The 26,077-nt window shown below is 34.5% G+C and overlaps 1 protein-coding gene across 1 annotated transcript in view; it reads left to right on the plus strand.

The window, feature by feature from the left end:
• Positions 1-26,077, plus strand: part of LOC114653397 (piezo-type mechanosensitive ion channel component 2) — a 558,353-nt gene that overhangs the window by 518,131 nt on the left and 14,145 nt on the right. The window contains exons 40-52 of the mRNA XM_051928878.1: positions 585-843; positions 2,070-2,252; positions 3,795-4,053; positions 4,949-5,081; positions 7,216-7,363; positions 7,800-8,014; positions 10,290-10,448; positions 14,885-15,032; positions 15,770-15,958; positions 23,628-23,720; positions 24,039-24,208; positions 24,801-24,917; positions 24,998-25,077. Of these exons, the coding sequence (XP_051784838.1) occupies positions 585-843; positions 2,070-2,252; positions 3,795-4,053; positions 4,949-5,081; positions 7,216-7,363; positions 7,800-8,014; positions 10,290-10,448; positions 14,885-15,032; positions 15,770-15,958; positions 23,628-23,720; positions 24,039-24,208; positions 24,801-24,917; positions 24,998-25,077 (2,153 nt within the window). The remainder of the gene's footprint in view (positions 1-584; positions 844-2,069; positions 2,253-3,794; positions 4,054-4,948; positions 5,082-7,215; positions 7,364-7,799; positions 8,015-10,289; positions 10,449-14,884; positions 15,033-15,769; positions 15,959-23,627; positions 23,721-24,038; positions 24,209-24,800; positions 24,918-24,997; positions 25,078-26,077) is intronic.

Raw genomic sequence — 26,077 nt, forward strand, 5'->3', positions numbered from 1 at the left:
AGCCATCCGCCAATAGCATCTCTTGTATGAAATCAACTGGGCAAACCAACTGAGGAAGCAAGTATAAAGACCCATTGTCCGCAGAAACCCACGAAGCAGCGAAAAATCCGCGTTATATATTTAGATATGCTTACATATAAAATCCGCGAAGTCGTGAATCCGCGAAAAGTGAACCGCGAAGTAGCGAGGGATTACTGTAGTTATATTAAAAATAAGTGTCGGTTGTTCTAAAACCATTCACATATGAGATGTCCGTGCACTGTGTCATCCCGGGCGCCCGGGATTCCCGGGAATGAAATGCGGGATTCCGAATTTCCAGGAAGGGATAAACCCATCTGGGAATGGATTCCCTAATTTTGAGATAGTTCAGCTTGATGTCTTATTGGTTAGTACTTTTTCAGTGCATTTTCAGAGCTTTATGAATGAATCAAGACTAAGTAAACCCTGTGCTTCCTGAGTATGCTTCAGCCCACCACAACTATATATTGACCTGTGTGTTTCAAAATGGATTAATGTTTTTCCCCAGGCAGTGTGACACAAACAAGTCTTTGATTTGACCACCTTTCTGTTCTTTTGAATTTTAGGATGTTTTATGATGAAGAGCTGGAGAGTTCTGAGAGGTTCTACAAGAGACAACCTCAAATACTTCAGCTGTTCTATTCTCTTTACAACACACTAGTAGCACGATCTGAAATGGTGTGCTACTTTGTTATCATTCTAAATCATATGATTTCAGCATCCATGGTCACTCTGGTGCTTCCAATTCTAATTTTCTTGTGGGCTATGCTGTCTGTTCCCAGGCCCAGCAAACGTTTCTGGATGACAGCCATTGTCTACACAGAGGTATTGCTGCTTGCTTTATAATGTTTCCTGTATTATTTTAAGGAATAACTTAATTTTGTACATGTTTATGATGTCTGCCTTGTTTTTTAAAGTATATATTGTGAATATCCATTCTTTTCTTTCTGTTAAATGTTTTAGTATAATCAAGGTTGCAAGTGACCCAGAATCAATTTCTGTCGTACTATGCAAAAAGTACATATTAAATAAATTAAACTGGGCCTGACTTGGGTTAGATGACATTTATAGTATAAAATAACTTGGGTTTTACCACTCATGAGACTGCAGGAATCAGTAATGGGAATTCTCTTATGTGTTCCTTGTACCAAGTTTAACCCTTTATTTTATTGCACAAATTTAGAGTGTATGAAAATAAGATTTAAGAACTGAATGCCAGATATCACACATCTTGAAAAAAAAGACTAAAATGATAATTCTGTTCAACCAAATTCAATAAAATTCAGTTTGTGGTGCTGAATAGGATGCTTTGTGAAAAAAATACAATGCTAATTTTAATTATTTTCTTCCTGAAATTCCACAGTTAATTAATTTATTATTCTCAATTGTCAAACTTATTCATAGTACTAAGCATATTGATCAATTCAATTAAGTTGCTTTTTTCCATACCTGGACCTCTAGGGTGAGGAAGTTATTTGAAAATTTTCTGATGTTAGGCAATAAATACTAGGAAAAAATAACCTAACTCAGCAGTTATATGACATTTGAAAAAGATAATTGTTTTTATTGTATCCATTTTTACAACATACAAAGAGAAGATAACATTTCTTGATTTTTATCCTCAACAGTTTGCCTGTGTGCTTAATAATATCTAAAGGGGCATGGTTATTCACTGTAAATTAAAATTATCTTTGCATTGTTAATCCATTGTGTCATAATATTTTATTAGTTTTAAATCCTTCTTCCTTATCATGATACGGTTTTACTTTCTAGAGCATGTTTGATAATATGTGATGTTGACATGACAATGTAATTTCAGAGATACTCTTGTGCCTATTAATAAAGTAAACTTAATTACAATGTTTAATGTACATCCGGCCATAAAATAACCTTTGTGATTCATAAGTACAAACGAAAAACCATGCTGAACATGAATTTAATGTCCAGTTAAAATATTTTTGAATCATTAGCATTTGTTTTAAAGATTGTCAATGTGATATGTGATTTAGCAATTTATTGACCTTTTAATTTTGTTTGTTTCTATTTTCCAGGTTACAATTGTGATTAAATATTTCTTTCAGTTTGGTTTCTTCCCTTTTAATAAGAATGTAGAAGTTAACAGGAACAAGCCGTATCACCCACCAAATATTATTGGCATTGAGAAGAAGGAAGGTTATGTGCACTATGATTTAATTCAGCTTCTTGCTCTCTTCTTTCACAGATCAATACTGAAGGTACTATTTAGCCAACATTATTATATACATTGTGCCATTTATATAATGCATAAATTATGGAACTTTTTGTATAGTTGCAATGAAAGAAAATCTACAACAAAATTCAAAATAAAATTTATTTAAATTGAAACAGATAATATTAGAGTTAAATTTACTAGCAGACTTACACACCCCCATTCATAGAGGGCCACCCTAATTTGTACTTCTTTGGAATGTGGTAGGTTATGTGGACATGGGAAGAACATGCGAGTGCCTCACAACTTCAAATGTAAAAATTTAACTGCTTAGCAACTGTCATATGGCATAGGATCATCACTATGATGTGCATTACGGTAAAATCTGTACTTGTGTCACACCTTTCCTAGTCTAGCAAAGAAAGAATAATAACAGAATTCCTGACACCTGGCTCTTTCTGCAGACTTTTCATCAGGAATGAAATAATTTATACATAAACCTATTCAATATTAAAAGTAATTTCATAAGATAATCATATCAAATATGTTAACATTAATATTAATATAAATTTGCACTTTACATATGTCTTCCAGATTTATTAGTATACTAATATACTCTGAGTTTTGTTTTATACCTTGCACAATACATCATATTTTCAAAGGTTAACACAATTACAAAAATCAATTGCAGGTAACTTAACAGCGATAAACTATTGCAAATATTTCTGTACTTTTATATTATTTAACTACAGTAGATATTCCAGTGTCTGCCACTTTAATCTAATATAATTACAGCAACAGAAATGTAAAAATTACAGTTTTTATTTACCTGTGACAAATTATACTAAGAAAACTAAGCACTAAAAATTAATATTACATTGAATGAGCAACAAAAAAAAACACCAGCAAGCAAACATATATCATGTATGTATCTCATGCATTTCACAATAAAGAAGTGTATTAAGCAGTTTTCACATTATTACATTATTAATGCAGCATCTCAGAAGATATGTTGAAACTTTCAAAATCTTTTCCAAAATATGTACAGTATACTTTGAACATTATTATGTTTATTTAAAAACAACATTAACTATTTACATACCTAGAAAAGGCTCTTTCTACAGAAGCTTTATCAGGAATGAGGCAGCATGTTGAGGACTTCCTCTCTCCCTTCTTGCCAAGCATAATCAGTCCAGCAGGTGCCCCTGCTAAGAACATGTGAATACAGAAAATAACAATTGATCAATGACATATAAGTTACAGCATTCTTAAACTCTAATGGTTCCCTTTTTCACATGCATGTAAGTTAATTACAGAGCAGAGCATAAACCTTCTGTACCTATTTAAAATGTTTGTTGAAGCTGAACAAAATATTCCCATCACACTTGCATACACTTATCAACATTCAACACGTCACCCATCTAGCAGACTAATCTCAGAATATGTTATACTGATAAATAAGGACAGCACAGACTCACAGTTAACTTTTTCAATAATAAAATGTTTTATGTTTCATTTTTTTTTCATTCTGATCAGATAAAGTATACAATAAATATGATTTTTTATTTCCTTTTTATTCTCCCAAAAGTGCCATGGACTCTGGGATGAAGATGATACTACTGCTACTGAGAAAGCAACTCACAGGGATGAGTCAGAAGATGAGCAATCCATAGCCACAGAGCGAAGAGGGTCAGTGGGATCTCTGAAGTCCATTAACTTGGCAGCATCCTTAGAATCTGTACATGTTCATTTCCCTGAGCAGCAAACCCCAATTCGCAGAAAGAGTTCCAGTGGTGGGTCACAGATTAGTCACAGGTCAAACCGTTCATCTTGCAGATCCAAAAGAGGTATAAATATTTCTTTTTGTTATATTTGTACAAAATATTACTAAAATGTGCACTCATTCATACCATGTGCATAGAAATGTTATTTCAGAATACATGAAAATTCTCTACAAATACAAATGTGTCAGTGCTCATGCGTTTTTGAATTTCCCCACAAACAGCTAATACACAGCCTGGGATGTTCCAATAAAGATATTTTGAATTTTCTCATTTTTTCATTGTTTACACTGAAACACCAACTTTCTTTAAAGCATCAGTGCCCTTACCACATGTTGTGGGTTCATCTTATTTCTTTTAGGTTTATGAAGTGATTCTTTCAATAGTTACCAGTTTTTCCAGTTTTAATCAATTTAGTCAGCTCTATCACCCATTCATAACTGCAGATAATAAGTAGTACCTTTGTGCTTTTAAACTAATATGCCATAAGATTCCCACCAGTAAGTTGCCTTCTGTCTTTTCTGTGTCTTTAATAAAAGTAATCATTACAGACCGCCATGCTGTGACTTGAGCAGGACTGAGCAGTTTACTTTCCCTTGCTAACTATGGTTTAATAGTTGAAAAAGAGAGAAGCAATACTAAATACACACAGTTACCATTTTTGATCTACTCATCATGCTTAGTATTTACTACATTTGATGCTTCACTGTACATGTACATGTACTTGATTGTCATCCACTTTTTTTCTACTCGTATACAAAGATTTTAACAAAAATGTAAACTGTTATGTCTTATTATCTGTATTTTGAAAATATTTTTACTTGATTGCTATTACAACAAGTACATGAAAATGTTGAAAGTTTTTTCATGCAGCAAAATACATACAGCAAAACAATGTCTTAAATGTTTTATAAAAGTGCTTCTATTCCCTTTTCTGATAACAAATCAAATTTCTCTTTAGGTAGCACTAGCACGAGAAACAGCAGTAGAAAAGGAAGCAGTTTGCTAAGTGTTCATAAAAAAAGTCGAAAGGAGCTTATACTGGAAAAACTAAAAGAACAGCTCATTAAGGCAAAAGCATTTACGATTAAAAAGTAAGTAAATTTTTAAAAGAATGAAAGAGAAGAAGGTTTGGCTTCAACTACTCTAACAGCTTAAATGCTGTGTTTGGCATATGAATGGTTTAGTCGTGATGGTCCCTAATTTTACTGTTCTCCTGGCTTGGTAGTTTGTTGCCGAACTTCAATATCATCAGTTTTCTGAATTCTAAAGAACTTACTAAGAGCGTGATAGCTATTCCGGTAGAGTGTGTGCACTGACTAGTAGAGCCAGGCTTGGGGGGGCACACAGGATATCTGTCTCTCTTTCCCAGAAGACTAAGGGGTGAGAGATGTGGAGGGAATGCTGACTTTAGTGCCCTTAAAATTCACTTTGCAGTTCCAGACCTCTTGTCCTCGCACCTAATGAAGGGGTTTGTCATGTTTGGGTTTTCATGTATTGTGCATGTTCCCAGTACTGTCACTTTACAAATCCAATGACTTGGGCATGAAATCTGGGCCCAGTTGTTTTTTATTTGGAATTTACATATTCTGCATGTGCTTCAATGGGCTTTCCTCCCACTTGTCTAAAGACACGACATATTAGGTTGAATGACAATTCCAAATTTGACTGGTGCCCTGTCCAGGGCTATTTCATATCTTATGACTAGTATTGCCTGGATAGATTGTTTCTCCCAAGTGAAATACACTTTTATCTAAGCTTTTCAAAATTAAGTGCCATGTTATGTCATTTTTCTAACCCACTTAATCCAGACCAGAGTTGAGTATTGGGATGCTTTGCTGGAGCCTACCCCAGCTAGCATAATGCACAACGTAGAAACAAACCCTGGACAGGGCACATGTCCATTACAACAGAATTAAGTGATAAAAATGTAATTTAATTTTAAAAATTGCTTTATTGTAAAATAGGGTAAACAATTAATAAAGTTCCTTGAAGCCCAAAATTAACATCTGAAGTAATTTATTTAATGACAAGATGGAAAGGAAAGTTTGAAAGGTTGTAAATAATGAATTCCTCCCAGAGAAAGACTTTAATTCTAGGGCTCAGGCAAAACCTTATCAATTTTTTGCACATACATTATGTACTTGAGATCTGCAAGCTACTAGGTAAAAGTTTAAGGCTAATATTCATTTTTACTTTTTTAGTTGTATATCTCTTCATGTATGTTTCTCCCAGCTGAACAGTTATTGAGGTGTTTGAACTAAGCATTATTATTTATTTCAGTATTTGAAAGTAGTGAAAAACACCAGGAAATGTTGTGTATCTATAGCATCCGTGTACAAAGTCTGAAACAAAAAAGGCAGCTATATGTAGCCATGGTGCTTGCTTTAAAAGTAAAATGAGGTGTAGTTCCTTTTGTATTTACATTTTAAAAAGTAATTACATTTCAGAAACATTATTTTTTCTCAGTACTATGTATTGTAATATGTTACGTAACTGTAATTAAAAACCAGCTTTCACTTTGACAGTTTCTCTGGAATGATTAATTTGGGGGAACAATAATCAAGGAATACACCCATCTTAACCAAATCTATCTATCTATCTATCTATCTATCTATCTATCTATCTATCTATCTATCTATCTATCTATCTATCTAATTATCTAATTTTAATCGGTTGGGAGAGGACTGCTTCATGCAGATGATATGGTTATACTGTCACATAAGATTTCATGTTCACTATTTTTAAATATTCTTAGGCATTTCTCTGTAGCATGTGGACTGAACGAAACATAGTTCTTTTCATATTATAACAGGTAGATTAATGGTATCATATAGCAAATATAAATTGAAAACTGCCAGGATGCATTCTTAACTACAAAGTGAGGAATCTCTAAATTAAATATGGCACTAACTTCAGGAGTACAGAACTACCCTAGATTCCATTTGAATTTAAAGTCACAATGAAAAATAAATATCTATTTCATTGATAATTTGCCCGGACTTCATGTAATGTTCTGCTTCATTTGTTGTCAGAGCAACAGTCTAGGCTTCATTGATGTTCTCCATTCTTTAAATGACTCTGACTAACTGCATCATGCAGAGATTTTCTTTTCTAACAAAACTGCCCTCTTCTTCTGTATCTAAAGGCCATTTCTGTAACATATCAGGACAACTTGCTAAAATGACCTATCAATACTAAAATTACAAACCTTTATTTTTCTTTCAGGACACTTGAGATTTATATACCCATTCGTCAATTTTTTTACAATCTGATCCATCCAGAATACAGTGCAGTAACAGACGTCTATGTGTTGATGTTTTTAGCTGACACAGTGGATTTCATTATAATTGTGTTTGGCTTCTGGGCATTTGGGGTATGTTGTCATTTTTTAGATTCTCTGTTAACTATTTTGAAACTTAGATTTTCTTATATTTTTCACTCGTTGCACTAAGTTAATGATGTGTTTGAATAAGAAATAACATGAATGCATTAGTGCCATAAGAAAAATATGTTTGGGTGTTTATGTACTTTAAGACAAACTTTACATTTTATGTTACAGCTTAAAAAGGACTTTTAAGATTTATAGTACTATGTAGCAATTTTTCATGGAATATATTTTTAGAGATTATAAATCACCTGCAGTCTAATAAAGCTAACCTGTGTGTAGTTATAAATTGTAGTGCACAAAAAAAAGCCAAGAGAAAAATTTGATCTTAACGATACAAAATTTCCTAATGTTTCTTACCACACTTACTGTAAATATTCAGAAAAGGATTTTTAGACTCTTCTGTTAATTCTCTCTCTAACAGAAACATTCAGCTGCTGCTGATATAACATCTTCTCTTTCTGAGGATCAAGTTCCAGAGGCTTTTCTGGTGATGGTGTTGATTCAATTTGGAACTATGGTAGTGGATCGAGCTCTGTATCTCAGGAAAACAGTCATGGGAAAAGTTATTTTTCAAGTCATCCTTGTTTTTGGAATTCACTTTTGGATGTTTTTCATCTTGCCAAGTGTAACTGAGAGGTACATATGAAATGTAGTGGTGTTTTTAGTTGCTTTGGGTTTACATGTAGACGTTTTAACAGAATTCACTTGCCTTGTGCAAAATACATATATGGTATTATTTTTGTTAAATTTAGCTATTGCATTGCTGAGAACCCTAAATCCCACTGTCTTTGATTAGTATGAGGCAGATCTCTTGTGAGAGGCCTAATGTTTATTAAATATTTTCATTGCTTCATATAAAACAGCAAAATCATCATATTTGTAGTCAGTACTCATCAAATATAAAATGGACTTAACTAAAGAAAAGTAACTTGGGGTTTCTTCTTTTTTGCCTTTCATGTCTACTGAGCAGACAATAAAATTTCTCTTCAAACATTTGGTCTAATTTGTAAAGAATACATGGATATTCTGTATGCAATCATTCAGTTCATTAAAAGGTCAATGGCCACATATGGTTGAAGAATTATAATAGAAATGTTATGGTAGCAGAAAATATATTCTTCATTATTATTAACAAGGCTGTAACTCTAAGTTTTTAAGTTCACATCTAGGATGAAGAGATACGTAAGTGTCTCTGTCTTCCACTTATGGTTTACCTCTAGTCATCCTGTTTCATTGAATTATCTGGCAACAGTAATTATGCATAAGTCAAATAATGGAAGCAGCAGGAGGAATATAAAGGAGCACTAGTTACAATAAGTGCACTAGTGTTGTGCCAAAAGCCTCTATGCCTACCACTAGTTTGAAGTTTTGTTTAAAGTTATAGAATTTAGACTCTGATCATTCTGATCTCTTTGTAGTTTACTTTATGAGATTTGCTGATTTGGAGTCTCTGCTTTTGCTTTGCTTCACTGATTATGTTTTAAAGTTCTAGTTGTTGTGGTTCATGCTTTTTGCATTACATACAATGAAAGCATTGTGTTGTCATAATCTATTCTTGTATTTAACGTGTACACCATTGTGGCTTCTTCTGTGTCTCCATAACAGTCATACAGGATAGGGCATTACTCTGCTCTACACCTTTGAGGTTTGTTTCTTGCACTGCTTTAACTGACTTCAGAGGGTTAGCTGCTGTTCAGGTTTGGGTATTACACATGAACAGGATGCTTATCCATATTATCATATAGCATGTGTAGCATTTTCAGTTTTATTTTAACATGGAAAATGTGTTAAGAATGACAGGCATGCAGAGTTGCAGTGTTTTCAACAGAAACACATTAGTGAGAAAAAGTATCAGTTAGGTTAGTAAATCATATCATTACTCCAAAATCATCTTTAAACCCCCACTGGTAATGAATTGCTTTTCAGTATTAGGTAAAAGTACTAGCATTTCAGATTACTGCATCTAGTCCGTCTAGTATAATATTCTTCTCCACCAGACAGGTTAAGAAGAGAAAAGTATTTGGAGCTTATGAAATATTAGCCCACTGTCTTGTGCTGTTTCACAAGATTCTATGACCATTCACACTGCGCACACCACAGTATTTAGATAAACATCCCTTTAAGGTCCATATTTCAAGATATATACTTCTGGTCAATGCCAGACATCACTGCAAGTAAGGTATGCAGTTTGTAGTTCATTCTTTGCTGCGCGCTTTTCAGTGTAAATACAGTATGTTAAGAAATAGCTGATTGGAGACTAACAGTCTCATTTTTGAAAATCTGCAATTTGGTATAGGTCAATTTGTTAATCAGAAGCCAGTTCTCGTTGTTGATTCTGCTGTATTAGTGTACATTTTACTTTTCTGAAAAAAGCAACACAATCTTTTCAGAGGTTGATACTGTAGACACTGTCTTGAATGATTTTTTAATCTTAAGTGGATAAGCTGGTTAGAAAATAAAGGGATGGATAACCAACATCATCATCATCATCTTTATTATTATTATTATATTAATTATTATTATTTACACCATATTTGCAGTTGTGAGTATTTACAGACAACACATAAAAATGTGAATACTGTACTCAGGAAAAAATAAACATTTAAAATTCAGAAATTAATAAATGCCTGTAATAAAATTATTTTAAAAGGTAAACCAAACCAAAAATTTTTTTTGTTAATTGTTCTTAAAACTATTTACATATTATGCTTTCCTAATATTTGAAATTGTAAATTCTAGAAAAAGTAAGGGTTTTATGTGAAATCAGTACTACATTTAAAAAAACACAGTTTAAATCTATGAATTGCAAAGAGATTTTTTTTCATTCTGCTCCTTTCTCAAGCATTGATTTAAACATAAATGTAAATAATTATTTGACTTTTCATTTGACTCTTGCCTTCCTCATCCTCAGACGATTCAGTCAGAATACTGTGGCCCAGCTCTGGTACTTTGTAAAATGCATATACTTTGGATTGTCTGCATACCAGATTCGTTGTGGTTACCCAACACGTGTTCTTGGAAACTTCTTAACAAAAAGTTACAACTATGTAAACCTATTTTTATTCCAAGGGTAAGTATATGTATGAGCAAGTTAACTAACAAAACTATTACTGCTTTGATTCAAAATATTTTTTTATGTAAAACATTTTTAGAAAAATATAGCAAGGCATTTTACGAAGCACAAAGCAATATAGCTTATAACAACACAAGATCACAAGACAGAATTAGGGAAAATGCAAATGAAAGATGTATGACAAGGAATAAAGGGGCACTGGGAAGAATCTAATAATGACATCAAATTCAGAGTACAGTATAAATCTAAGAACTGAATGTACATAGGAGTTAACTGATAGTAAGATTTAAAAGACATTATATTAGAGTTGTCAGCCAAATACCTGATAGATAAGACTAAAATATAGTGTTTTATCATGGAAAGGCTTTTGGAACAACCACTCCTGAAAGGATTGACTTCATGTCAAATGCACAGATTCTCTACCTGCAGACTCACAATTACAGTATATCTTTTACCTCTGTCTCTACTCTCATTTTCCCAGTTTTATACTTACCAACCTCTGGAAATGTACAGTCCTCAGTTACAATGCACTTGCTCTGACATTTAATGGTTTTGGATGATATACATCTCATACATTATTCTGTACCATGCTACCATCTCATTTGTATGCAGCCCACACTTTAATCCGTATTGCAGTTCTGTATTTGTTGTATGCAGCTCACATTTTTTAATAGCACATCATTATCAAAATATTTAGGCAATTTGTATCTGAATGCAAAATGAAGTACAAATGAGGTGCATTTGCTGAACCAATTAAATATTTCTTTTGTGTACTGGTGATAAATCCATCTGCATATAAACCATTCAAAATTTTCTCAATTTTTGGTTTGGTGTTGGATTGCAATCATTTTTTTAGCAGCCAGTAATGCAATTGATTATTTAACTGTCTTTGGGCTTCATAAATGTATTGGGCCCTATCCATTATGACGGTCACTGGCCCTTTGTCAGCTGGTTTAATAATGGCTTTATTAGCACAGAAAAAGGAAGTGTCTTTCAACAAATCCTTAAGATACACTTTAAATCACACTTCTAATTATTTTTTAAAAAGTTCCACTTCTTCCTTCCACGCATATTGTGCAGATCTAAAAGGTAAAAGAGAGTAAACATTTTTTTTTTCTGATGACGATTAAATGTTATAATTGATGACCTTATGGATAGATATAAACAGGGATATTTAAAGAAAGGAACCACAACATTGTCTGATCTTATGCTTAGATGCACATGGCATGGCTTCTCAAGGATTACACAGAGTAGGAGGGGATGACACATCCTAAAGTTTTAAAAAGTATAGCTTTATAGGTTTCCAAAGGAGATTCTTCCAACACTGTTAAACAAGCAGTATTTTTGTAACCTTTCAAGAGTTAATTAGAATGATCAGTTGTCCTATTTACTGATTTTACATCATTATGGATGTCTTAAAAATGTACATGATGGCTTACTGCCATTTGGTTTTATCTTGTAGACAGTGCCATTTTTGGTAGAGATTGTGTGCTGTGTCTAGCCTGTTTACTACCACATGACAACTGGAAGTCACAGCATGTGACATTGCGAATGTGACAGTATAAAGGTTGATGTTATGTACCTCCTGGTTGTTCTGGATCCACTTTAAAATTTTGTGGTTTTATTTAGTGTTCCTGTTATGACTTCAGGGCTAAGAACTTACTTCAAATTGAGTTTTGGCTAGCGTTGTGGACTTTGGTGAATATAGGTGATAGTTTTTCTGGTATGAACCTCTGTTAGTTCTTGACTACGATTTACGTCTCATCCATTTCAAGGTCCATTAAAGATTACTTTCCTTTGCAGGCAGAAGATTTACCTTTGACATAGGGCCACACTAGGTTTCTCGTGTCTATGAAGTTTATAAAGCTGTTATGTTTTTGTTGTAGCACTGAGTTGAAGACTGCGCACAGTGCCCTAGATACAGACTAATTAGCATCTTATAGAGTCTCAGCATAACATCCCTTGGTTTAAAGCAGTGTTTCCCAAACTCGGTCCTGTGGGCACACTGTGGCTGCAGGTTTTTGTTCCAACCAGATTCCTAATCAGTGACAACACCTGATAACACTGATCTCATTTAATTAGTTGGTATTATTTTTCTCTTATTCTACATTCAGAAAAGCACAGCCGCGTGATTTTTACATTTATAAGACATTTAGAAATATTTCTGCTTTTGCTATAGATTTAAATGCTTAACTCTCTTTTGTGGATTTCATTATATTTTGCCCTTTCTCTGTGCAGTTTTTCCCCTTCGTTTTACCTTATTAATGACAATTAAAAATGAGCAGAGCAGACACACTGGCAAACAACACTGAATAATCAAAGGCTGCAACTACTTTAGCGTTAGACCCACTGATTAGTAAATAATGGATTAGTTAAACAATTAGAACACCTAGAAAAGTAGAATGAAAATCAAGATGAAAATATTGTTAAAAAGAAAAAAATACATCATTCCTATATAACTGCTTGGTACATTTTAATATATTTTGGTTTTTTTTTAGCAAACTTAGTTTTCTAATTTCTATATTGTTCCCAAAACACACAACTTGGGAAATAACACATCACTTAATTAGCCCAGGAGTCCAATTAAAAACAAAAGCTGGTTGGAACAAAAACCTGCAGCCACAGGGGTTCCCCAGGACAGAGTTCGGGAAACACTGGTTTAAAGTAACCAGTTTTTCCAGTGCCCTAACACTCTCTTTGTCTCTGACCAACTTAAACTCCATTTCTGCAAGTTACTTCTGATGTAAGTGTTTTCTAGTTTCACATGTAATTTGCAGTTCACAGATCACAGGGTATTCATCTCATGATCCTGTGCTGGCTAATATGTTGTACATGATTTTATAAAGGTAGACTTATAATTTGTTTCTGATTATAGTTTCCATAATTTAACAGTGATAGGGGTAAGACTTGTAGGTCTGCATTTACTGTGTTCCATTTCTGTCTGTTTTCTTATAAGATTAGAGTCACTTGGACAACTTTCTATCAGGCCATTCTCCCATTTTATGTGATTGACATAATATATTTTGTAAAGACTTATAATGTTTTTAATTTTTTAATACTTTTGGTAAAATCCCATTGAGCCAAGGGATTTTGATCATCTTAAATGCACCAGGGGCCTGAAGCAAATCTGGTTCCATCTTTTTTTTGTTTTTAAAGAGACACTTAGATGATGCATTTATTTAATAACTTTGCCACTTTATTCTGATGATATTTTTTAGTATGCTGTTTGTTGTTTGTCTTACCTTACATAGCAATTGTTTTATTTTTTTAACCTTTTCTTGATCCCTTATGGTATACCTCATAGTTACTCTTATAATATTGGCAGGCTTACATAACCACATCTTTATAGAATAAACTAGGGTGGCAAGCCCTCCTGGCGCCTTTGGCGCCTCGACCTTCAGCTAACTAAATCACCTAAATACAAACAGTGGTGTTATGAATAGATATATTTTTTAATAGTTTGTCCCTGTGAAAGAAAGTTTACTCGATCAAAAATAAAAACCATGACTTTGTTGATATTAACACCATGACTTTCTTCATATTTTAGTTTAGAATTTAAAAAGGGAATAAGAATCTGAAAATCTAACAACATCACATTAAAGTTCGATAAATTCTGAAAAGATTGATGCCAAACATATATATGTAGGTTCTAAAATAAGCCTGATTTAAAGTGCGACAAAAAATGTCACATAAAATCGTTGCACTTTTAGGCTTAGGATTTTTTATATATATAGAGAGTAGATTTCTTGACTTCGTTTTTTTCAAAGAATTACCTCACCACCTAACTGCAGTCCTGAGTCTAATCCTTTGCTCCATAAAATCTAGTGTCTAAAATCTTAAATTGAATGCATTGCATTTTTAGCAGCCCGAGTATAAATTTTAACCCCTTCCATTTCCATTCTCTTACCGTCTGTTCTATTATGTCAGCCTTCATTTTCATACCATCTATCTATTTATTTATTCTTGTCCATAATATTCCTCCATATTATAAACTCACTGACTTGTCTGCAACATTATTGCTCAGCCCAAATCTCTGTGTCACATTGTAGTTGTTTATTAGCCTACAGAGCTACTTGCAAATGTATAACAGAGAAGGCCAGAAGTACATCTACCTGGGCCTGCTTCTACCATTGACAGCTGTCTTCACAGATCTGTCCCTCAGTTGTTGTTTTTTTTTTAATACTAAAGGGGACTTTGCTTCTCTAAGAATTACTGCTGTAACTGCTCAGACTAGAGAGAGAGGAATTATTTTTCCCCATTTCCACATTAGGCTTATACCCTCCTATTTGGGTAAAAAAAACAGATGGTGTCAATTGAAAGAACCCCAATAAGCTATTCAAAGCAAATATAACAGTAAACATAAAAATAATGCTAATTCAAACTTGTAATTTAATATAATGTAAATAAAATGACTTTTATATTCTTGCTTACAGGTTCCGACTTGTGCCTTTCCTTACAGAGTTGAGGGCAGTGATGGACTGGGTTTGGACAGACACAACACTCAGTCTCTCCAGCTGGATTTGTGTTGAAGATATTTACGCTCACATTTTTGTACTAAAATGTTGGCGAGAGTCTGAAAAGGTAAACAGTATCATTGTAAGAGAATTAAGGCATAATCACACAGTTATTTTTTTATATGGGCATATTGTACATATTAAGATGCAGTACATCATTTATAGTGTGATGACACAATTAGTGTGCCTGTCAAGCAGCTCTTGTCTTGAACTGAGGTTTGACTATGGTGTGCTATACATATTTGAAGTAGATTGCCTCAGGTTGCTTTCGTGATTTGTCATCTGTCATGTCAGTGTTTTATTTTTAATGAATGCAAGTTATTGCCTCTGTGCCTTCCTTGGGTTAATCTCTGGGGGAGAGATGCCATGAGGGTGCCCTCACCCGTTACATTCTTGGTATAAATATAAACTAAGTATTTTCTTTGCTCTTCTCTATCGTAGTTTTTACATTAAAATGATACTTTTTTAAATAAGTACACAAATGTAAGACATTTTTTTTATATAAATCTAAGTTGTAAGATTAGAATTGGTGCATTAATGTAAATGTTATTTTCATTTTTAAAAAATAAAGCTACAGAAATATATTTTCTAAAGAGATGTGTCTTGTTAATTTACTCACGTCTGGCAATTGAAACACTTATTAATACTACAAAACCTTGCATACTGTACTATAGATTAATCCAGTTTGATACAATGATGCTTATGGAAAAACGCAGCAATTTATTATTTAAATGGTTCTCATCCTAATTATTTGTAATCCACTTAGACATGAAACTGAAATAATAGTATTATTGTTTGTTTCAGAGATACCCACAACCACGGGGACAGAAAAAGAAAAAAGTGGTTAAGTATGGAATGGGTGGCATGATAGTCATGTTGTTGATCTGCATTGTTTGGTTTCCTCTGCTCTTCATGTCCTTGATCAAGTCTGTGGCTGGTGTTGTCAATAAGCCTTTGGACGTCTCTATCACAATAACCCTTGGAGGATTCCAGGTACTGTTGATATTTCTTCAAAGATAGATAGATAGATAGATACTTTATTAATCCCAATAGGAAATTCACATTCTCCAGCAGCAGCATACTGATACAATAAATAAGCAACAATTAAATAATAAATAATTTTCAATAGAATGTATTGGCTAAATTATTTTAAGTATTAAATACAATATGCAACATTATGTAGTTTTTTATTAGCTTTATTTACAGACCTAACATTGGTTTAAATAAAATTACAGTACAGGAGAAAACCTTTTCAGTGATGCATAATATTGAAAGAAATGTGTTACAAAAGTACTGTACTTTAGGCACACATTATGAACAAGCCTGTATGTTGAATTTGTGATACATGAGCACAGTGTGGCTCAGACCAGTTGGTGTCTTAGGTTGCCATGGATCCAAGAATAGCTATGAAGGATCAAATTGAATCTTGGCAGTAGAAGATCCCTCCAGCACTAGCAGGATTTATTCTGTCTCCATAGTCAGCGAAAATCAATAACAATCATTACATTTACAATTGTCCCTAGTGTGTGCTTGGGGTGTGTGTGTGTGTGCGCTCTGCGGTGGGCTGGCGCCCTGCCTGGGGTTTGTTTCTTGCTTTGCGCCTTGTGTTGGCTGAGATTGGCTCTAGCAGACCCCCGTGACCCTGTAGTTAGGATATTGCGGGTTCGGCAATGGATGGATGGATGGATTTTTACACCAAGACCTTCGTTGATCAAGGACCTGACTAATGAAGTCATTTGCTACTTACCAATAGTTTTTTTTGAGGGGTGGAGATAGGGAACTGCCTTTTTTGAACATATATACAAATTTTTATGTTTTGATAACCTACGTGCAATTATATCTCTCTAGAAATCACTATAGGACAGCAAAGTAATTATGCAATATATTGTGCTATAATGCAAGGGAAGTATACATTACAAAAATAAACTTCTTAAAATTGATTCCCAATCATACACCCTTCTATCTATCAAGGTGAGCTATAGGATCCAACCCTCATACTGAGCAAGTTTAGCTTCAACAGCCAGTCTAACATGCCTGTCCTTCTGATGTGTGAGAAAAGAAGAGTACCCTGAGAAAATTGTTTACTGAAATGCATCTCTTTAGTTTCCATACACAATTAACCTAATACAGATGTAAGACGATTCTGAACATCTTCTGGCAAGTTGGAGGTTAAAAATACATAGAAAATCCACCTTACATTGGTGTATAAGATAGTGATGCCATTGACTAACAGGGGAAACTATTCCTGTCATTGTTATTTGAGCTTAGTTTTCTTCATATAATCAATCTGGCTTTAGTAATTAAGTAAGAAGACAGACTTGCTGTGGTTGGATGTGTTGTTTTCCAGGTTTATATTTAAGCCAGACTTTAGGGACAGATTTGACACTTCAAAAAATTTTTAGGTCTTTTTGTTTTGGGTAATTTTTTTCACTCAACAGTCACTTTTGCACTTTTCAGGCACTTAGTCTTCTTTCATTGAATCCTGCATGCTTGTGTTTAGTTTATATCAAGTTTCATGTTTGTTGTGTTTCTAAACTTCATTTTCATTTACACATTTAATCCATTGCTGATATGTTTATTGCTTTAATGTGTTTTATAACCTTAATTTGTTTTGTGTTTGTTGCTGCATTGTTAATTAATTGTGTCCACCAAAACAGAAACCATATTTGCCTCTCTGAAACAGTTCCCATGCTTACTTAATCTCAGTGACTTGATGTGTGTGTGTGTGTGTGTGTGTGTGTGTGTGTGTGTGTGTGTGTGTCCTGCGGTGGGCTGGCACCCTGCCCGGGATTTGTTCCTGCCTTGTGCCCTGTGTTGGCTGGGATTGGCTCCAGCAGACCCCTGTGACCCTGTGTTAGGATATAGCGGGTTGGAAACTGACTGACTGACTGACATTTACAGTAGATTAAAAAAGGTAACATTTCCTTTTAATCTAATGATGTTCACTTTCTCCACATACAGTGCCTTCATAAAGTATTCAGACCCCTTAACTTTTTGCAATGTGCTAAAGTCATATAAATGAAAATTTTCCTCACATCAAGCAACACTGAATACCCTAGAATGATAAAGCAAAAACATGTTTTTAGAAATTTTTGAAACTTTGTTAAAGATAAAAAAATGAAATATTTCATTGACCTAAGTATTAAGACTTTTTACTCAGTTCTTTACTGAAGCACCTTTGTCAGTGATTACAACCTGGAGTCTGCTTGGTATGATGTGACAAGCTTCACACTGCTGGATCTGGGAATTTCTGCCATTCTTCTCTGCAGATCCTCTTAAGCAATTTCAGTTTGAATGTAGACTGTCGATAGACATCTCTTTTTAGGTGTCTGTATTTGATTAGTTTCAAGTTAGGGATGTGGTTTAGTAACTCAAGGTCATTCATGGAGCTGTCCCTTAGCCATTTTTGAGTGCTTAGGGTCATTGTCCTATTGTAAAGTGAACCTTGAGCCCAGTCTAAGGTCTAAAGCACTCTGGAGTAGGTTTCATTAACAATATCTGTGTACTTTGCTCCAGTCAGCTTTTCCTCAACTCTAACTACTCTCCCAGTCCCTGTTGCTGAAAAAAAAAAACCCACAGCATGATGTTGCTGACACCATGCTTAACCATTGGAATGATATTGCACATATGGTGAAAGATGCCTGGCTTCCTCCAATAATGTTAGTTTCATCAGACCAGAGTTTCATAGTCCCTCATGTGTATTTTACTCTGGAGAGGTTCCTGGCTACTCTGCCATTAACCTCAGATTGGTGGAGTGTTGCAGTAATGGTTGTCTGTCTGGAGGTTTCAGCCATCCATACTCAGGTTCTGTGGAGCTCAGCCAGAGTGACCATGGGGTTATTGGTCACCTCTCTTACCAAGGTCCTTCTCCCTCTATTGATCAAATTGGCTGGGCAGCCAGCTCTTGGAAGAATAGTGGTTGTTCCAAATGCCTACTGAAAAAACAATTATGAAGAGAAGTGTGCTCTAGGGAACCTTCAATCCTACAGGAATTGTCTGTAGTCTTCCCCAGATCTGTGCATTGACACAATCCTGTCTCTAAGTTCTGCAGGCAATCCCTTCAATCTCGTGGCTTGGTTTTTGCCCTGATACACATGATCAATTGTGGGACCTTATACAGACAAAGTAGGCATTTCCCATTTTGCTGGGTTGTTCAGTGGCACACTAGGTCTATTAAGATGGTAGATTTAACAGGGATACAGAAATCCAGCTTCACTTTCCCCAAACTTGCATTCCAAAGTAAATGACTCAACTCCAGTTTGTACCAGTCTTGGCCTGTACTTCATCTGATAACAACTGTGTAAATCAGAGTTGAACTGACATCTTTGCTGAGGCTCCTTCAGTGTTTACATCTTGCCTGAAGAAGGGGCCTGAGTTGCCACGAAAGCTTGCATATTGTAAACTTTTTAGTTAGCCAATAAAAGGTGTCATTTTGCTTGGCTTTCCTCTACATTCATAATGGCTAACACGGTACAACACCCTAGTACTGCAAAAGGCTTCAAATGGACACTTGAGTCCAAACAAAAAGCTAAAATTCAAACAAATAAAAACTGTGATGGACAAAATAATGTGCTTATGACAAGGCACTGATTTATTTAACTGGAAGTGAGTTTAGCCCAATCACGAGAGGTTACACATTTGATCAAAAACTAGATGCATTCCACAAATCGGGGCTTTCTCTCTGAAATTACCTAAAAGCTGATGAACTGCTGTCTCTTTGGGAACCGAAAGCTAAGATCCACTCTACTAAGCCAAGGTGTACCGGTAACTGAGCCAAGTCTGAGAAGTGCGACACGCCATGAACAAAGGACCACATCACAAAGAGAAAGAGTTCACTCCAACTCAAGAAGAATCTTCCCTTTGAACCCAAAGCTCCAACAACAATGGACATCATCTTTATAGACTTAGTATCATAAAATGGCTTGTCTGTGCCAAGATAAATTAGAAATCTAAATAGCAGTTAAACAGTCTTATCAGTGTTACATGTTTGTCTGTCTTTTCTTGTTGTGTCCTGTCTTATGTGTCACTATATATGCAGTCATCATATTTCTGTAATCATTGTGTTTATCAATACATTGCATTTTTCTGTTTCGTAAAACATGTGTGCTGCAAATTATTTACTTAATTACCGTTACAGCTGAAAGCAAAACTGAAAATTTTAATTGATCATGTTAAATTCTTACTACAATAGACAAGTGCGTGCCTTTTTAATCATATTTAATCAATTCAAATGACCAAAAGTGGACTCCGAACAAGTGTCACAGCAAAGGGTCTGAATACTTAAGTCAATATGTTATTTCAGCTTTGTATTTTAATAAATATGTAAATATTTCCAAAATCCTGTTTTCACTTTGTCATTTTAGGTTATTAAGTGTTACTTGACTTGCAAAAATGTGAAAAAATGATGGGGCCTGAATATGTTTTGAAAGCACTTTATTTGATTAAAAAATGTTACCTTTTTGTTTACTTTTTTGCTTTAAATTAATTAAGTATTTCTTTTAAACCAGTAATACAATCTAGTATATTTTCATGAAATATTTTTCTAAATTAGGTAATACTTTGATTGGTAGCAAGCTGCTGGAAACATGAACTGATTCTGTGACTTCACTATATAATCCCTCTGTCAGTGCTAATTGTGGAATAGTGACATATGAAGTCAAAGGGAGAGGTGACAAGGTATGTTCAGACCATCCAGGGTTTATATCCGTGGGAAATATCCCTGTTCTAAAAAGGTCTGAAATTAGCCCTGGATACATTCAAAGACGTGTTAGCTACCACCATATGAAATCTGAAGAAAAATAAAACAACTTATTCAGAATCTATATTTGCTCTTGTCATAAAGTCATCAGACACAAGTCACAGGAGTGAGCCCCAAATATGACATTAGTTTATCACAAATCACAGTCATACAGAAAATTACTCACACTGAGCTAATTCACTGATTCATAATCAACCTAATATGTAGTCCGTTAAGGTGAGTCTGTTTACAATTCCCTACAGCTAGAACTTGGAATATAAAATAGGTTCCTAAAGCTCTGAGGTAGCACCTCGCTGACCACTAAAGACTAGTGTTCATCCTGAGAGAAGAAGGAGTGGTTCAGGTACATAAATACCTGGGGGCACAGCAGGTCATAAATCAGGATTGGCAATGTTATATTGTCTTAAGATCCTCGGGTGACCCTATTCTCACTTTCAGACTTTAAAATTACATAGACCTGAACACAAATTCCCACTATAGCCCTTGTACAGTAAGTGTATACCCACCAACCTATTACAAAGATACAGCATCAATGTATAGCTCCACTTCTCCTGTTTTTATTTTATCTATGACCCTATATGACAAGATAGAGCACCAAAAAAGCAGGAGAGAAGGCTTTCACTTTTATTCCTACATTATTAAAGTTTCTGAACATGTACAGAACAGAAGCAAAGTATAATGAGTGTGAAAGAATAATACCAATACAATGTGAATGAGTAGTAGTTCATCTTTTTAGGAATCAAGGCATCCAGTATGCCTAGACAACCAGGTGTATCTTCATCTTAATAAGCTGACTAGTTTCTCTGTTGTAGCCTCTGTGTGGATGAAATGACAGACAGTCTGGGTTTCTCTTATAGCCTGAATTTACACCAGTCTTGTGGTTTCTTAAAATACCTCTTGGACCAATGGGATGTCATAGTGTAGGGCTGATTCCCTTGGTTCAGATCTCATGTCCTTTGACTAATTATGTTTAGGTACGACATTTGTCCTTGAAAACCTTTACCATCTCAGGCCTTCACTATATCTCCACCCCGCACAGACTTGGTCATATTTGTAGCTTGCATGTAGAGGTCAGTTTATTCTACAGTAGTTCTTATCTGGTATTCTCTGAATAGAATGGATGCACATTGTAGAACAGGTTGACTCAAGATACAGTATATTACATAAAAGAAAAGAGTTTCTGAAGTTTCTAACAGTTTTTTGTTAAGAACAGTAAATGCTTTTATCATAATAGGGTTAAAGCGAACTGGTGGACTAGTTCTGGATGTGTTCTACTACTCAGGGTTTGTAAGTGATTTTATGTGTGTTGGGGCACTACATGAGAATAAGAAATGCCAACAGACCTTATGATATAATCAGGAAGGATCTAGAGACTAACCTGGACCAACTGAAGACTGTAACGTCATGTTGACTAAGCTGCTGATTGTAATAAGTAATGACACGCAGCTGTGGAAGACCTTTAGCAACAGGTTAATATTACCAAGGTGTTCTAGAGTGTACTAGTGTTCTGTCTTGCCAGCTGTCATTATATGGTACAACATAACCTCTAGCTAGATTATGTTTATTCTGCCTCTACTTAAATATAGTAATTTTAATTATATTTTGAATGTATTTATTTACTTTACTATTACATATTGAGGTTTTGTGGGATTTTTTGTGCTTGGGTATTTAAACACTGCAATTTCCCCTTAAGGTCAATCTATCTATTATATTTTATATATTGTATTGTATGTATATAATAAGGCAATCAAAACATAATGAGCCTAACGTATTAAAAGAAACACAAATAAAACCAAACAAGTTATAGTTTTAAAACACCTCTGTTGTTCACTTGACATTTTCATTATTGGATTAATGCATCCCATTGAGGCGGCTGTTCACAAGAATTAGTAGTCATATGTATCCAAGTTTCTTCCCCAGTTATGAAAGGCTCTTCCAAGTCTGAATTCATTTAGTCAAAAAATTTTATTGTAGGGCGGCACGGTGGCGCAGTGGGTAGCGCTGCTGCCTTGCAGTTGGGAGATCTGGGGACCTGGGTTTGCTTCCTGGGTCCTCCCTGCGTGGAGTTTGCTTGTTCTCCCCATGTCTGCATGGGTTTCCTCCAGGCGCTCCGGTTTCCTCCCACAGTCCAAAGACATGCAGGTTAGGTGGATTGGCGATTCTAAATTGGCCCTAGTGTGTGCTTGGTGTGTTTGTGTGTGGGTTGGCACCCTGCCCGGGATTGGTTCCTACCTTGTGCCCTGTGTTGGCTGGGATTGGCTTCAGCAGACCCCCGTGACCCTGTGTTCAGATTCAGCGGGTTGGAAAATGGATGGATGGAATTTTATTGTATTGTTAGATGTTGTTCTACTTCAGGAGTCAACATTCTGGGCAATCCACATATACAGACACTGCTCATGTTTAATCCTTCATTAAGAAGGGATCCAGAAATTTTCCCTATCGTGTCTGGAATCTAATGTACTGTCACTCTTTGATTCTTCATTATGATCCACTCTACAGTGTCATCAGTATATAAAGGCAAGCCAGAGCTTTGGTCATCTTTGAAAAATATCCTGCCACAATGGAATTCTGTGGCCCATCTTTTGATTGTGGCAAATAAATGGGGCTGGTCCTGGTATATATTGACTGGGCAAGAATGTAGTGTTGAATTGTTTTCTAATTTTAGATATTCAATAACATTATGACATTTGATATTTGCATTTTTGGCAACCATGTTACCCTGGCTCTGAAACAAGAAATTAAAACTGTGAAAAACAAATTCTAGAAACTTTAAATTTGCCTGTTTTAATATCTAAGAGATAATCTTTGAATATTTATAAAATCAGCACCACACAACTTCTATTTCAAAACCTTTGCTCACCCTTAACAATCGTTATTTATTTGATTGTTTGTTTTTTAATTTAGCCCATCTTTACAATGCGTGCCCAGCAAGAACAGTTAAAAACCATGAGTGGTAAAGACTTTGGTGGCATCATGAGAAAGTACAACAGCAATCCTGTGAGTATTTTTGTCTTTTAAAGTATGTGGCAAATATAAAAGTTAGTGCAGTTTGAAGTAATGTTTTTGCCAAAACCCAGAAGTCCTTTATGAAATAAAATTAAATAAGTTGAAACTTCTTAACAAGAAAACACAAAGTATTTTTTATATTCTAAAATGTAAACTTTGAAATGTAGCATTAAAACAAATTCTTTACAGCACTTCTCTTCCACTTTGGCATAATTGCAGCTGTAAGTGCTGACAGTATTTTGAGTTAAGGAATAGGGAGATGTTTTCATCTCTTATTAACTTATCTTACTTTTTTCATTTTTATTATAGGGTGCAATGCAGTTTTTAGAAGCATATACTCATGATGATGTGACAGTGGCAGAGTTAGAAGGAAACTCAAATGCATTATGGATGATCAGTCCACCAAGTAGGCAAATGCTTACTGAAGTTCTGGAAGCAGCAGCAACATTCCCAGTTTCAATTTCTTGGACTGTGCAACGGTATGTCTTTAACATATGCTGTCTTTCATCAACATTTATCCCCAAGATTCAAAGTAGAATGTACTGTATATGAATATTTAATTTGGATGTGGCTTTTGATATTAAACATTGATTCTTCCTTTCCGATGCATTATATTAGCAAAACATTTGACTAAAGATATACAGGTTTATCATGGTCAGAAAAGAGATTTAATCCAGTTGTCAGATTAAATATTGTTTTTAGGCAGCAAAAAAAGCTTGGTGTTTAGTAGTGCTTCCTCAAACCTCCAGAAACTTGACCTAGTTTCAAGGCTGGTCACAGTGAAGTTTGCAAGTCCTCTGATATTTTTCTAGGTATTCCAGTTTTCTCTTGTTTGGTTTATTGGGAGGCAGCAGTGTGTACTTGTGTGTGTATGGGGATGAGCATGGGATTAGAAGCCCATCCAAAGTCAATTCTCCAGAGATCAATGAAGCATTGATAGATACAATGTACTTTTTTGAAGATTTTTCTAAGTAATGTGTTGTTCACTGTATATTTTGGAGTCTATAAGATATATTTACAGAATAAAAAAGTGTGAAAATGATTTTAGTTATATTTTTTGGTTTCTTACAGGAATGTCAGTCTTGGTGCAAAGGCAGAAGTTGCATTAGATAAGTATACAACTGATCTTGATAATTCAACAAGAATTGGTCTGATAGAGCTGATTTCTGGAGTAAGAAACCAGTCTGTGTAAGTTGCTGTTTGTTTTGCATTGCGCAAACATGACTTCTGGCAAAACAAAATATTTAGTATTTTCTCCTTTTTTTCAGGAATATTGTTAATGTTTTTCCAAACTTCATCCGTGCTCCAAGTGATTCCAATGCAAAACCAGTAAAACAGCTATTTTCAGGTATTGTATTTATTAATTTTAAATAAACCAAAGAAGAATCACTCTTTCTTATTTGTGTAATGTTTGGTATAATATATATGTAACGTAGTTCAGCACATTGTTCCTAAAGATGCCTGCATATAGTTATACTAAGGATTTTTGCTTAGTTAAAAAGATACTCACTTTTTAAGATAACATTGATTTCAAAGTATTTACCTGCAATCATCTACTGACCATTACTTTTATCTCTGCATATGTGCACAGCACTGATCTGCATGTCATTATATGAAATCAGTTAAATTTTAAAATGATAAAAAAAAATAAGAATACTTTTAAAATGGTAAAACTGTCTTTTTTACGAAAGCGCCTCATGAATTATTTCCAGTAGTGAAGTATAAAATTGTTTACTTCAGTGTCATTTTCACTATATAATTTTTAAAAAGCCTTCTAAAGTTTTGCCAAGCCTCAGCAGAGGGCTTTCTTCAAGTTACTTCAGATGAAAGAAAGAGTTCAGAATAAAATAAAATATAATTAAGGAGTAATTAAATTTATTATTTTCATTAGAAATTTTATCAACTTAGTATATTGTATAAATATCTGTAAAAATAGTTAAAGCTTATAAGCCAGTGTTGCACAGATCAAAAGACTTTAATTTGTTAAAACAAATTAATATTGTGCAGTAAAATAAAAGATAATGACAAGCATAACCAGTAGAGGTCAGTGCTGGCCCTTGCTGCCTGCTTCTGTGAACAGTTACGAAAATGAGGTACCATATGTTTATCCATATTATATTTTTATTACAAATAAAAGGAAATCTTCTGTAACATAAGGTTTACTGTACAGTAAATTCATTTTAATTGTCCTTCTTAAATGACTGTAATAAAGTTCTTGAAAAAAGTGACCACACCAAAAACACAAACTAGGAATAATTAAAAACAGCACAAAATTATGTCTTACTGTGCATTCACTTGTCACTTTCTATCCCCTCCACCCAATTACTTATCATATGTATATGTAGATC

Source organism: Erpetoichthys calabaricus, chromosome 6 (genome assembly GCF_900747795.2).
Source record: "Erpetoichthys calabaricus chromosome 6, fErpCal1.3, whole genome shotgun sequence".
In the NCBI taxonomy this organism is placed as follows: Eukaryota; Metazoa; Chordata; class Cladistia; order Polypteriformes; family Polypteridae; genus Erpetoichthys; species Erpetoichthys calabaricus.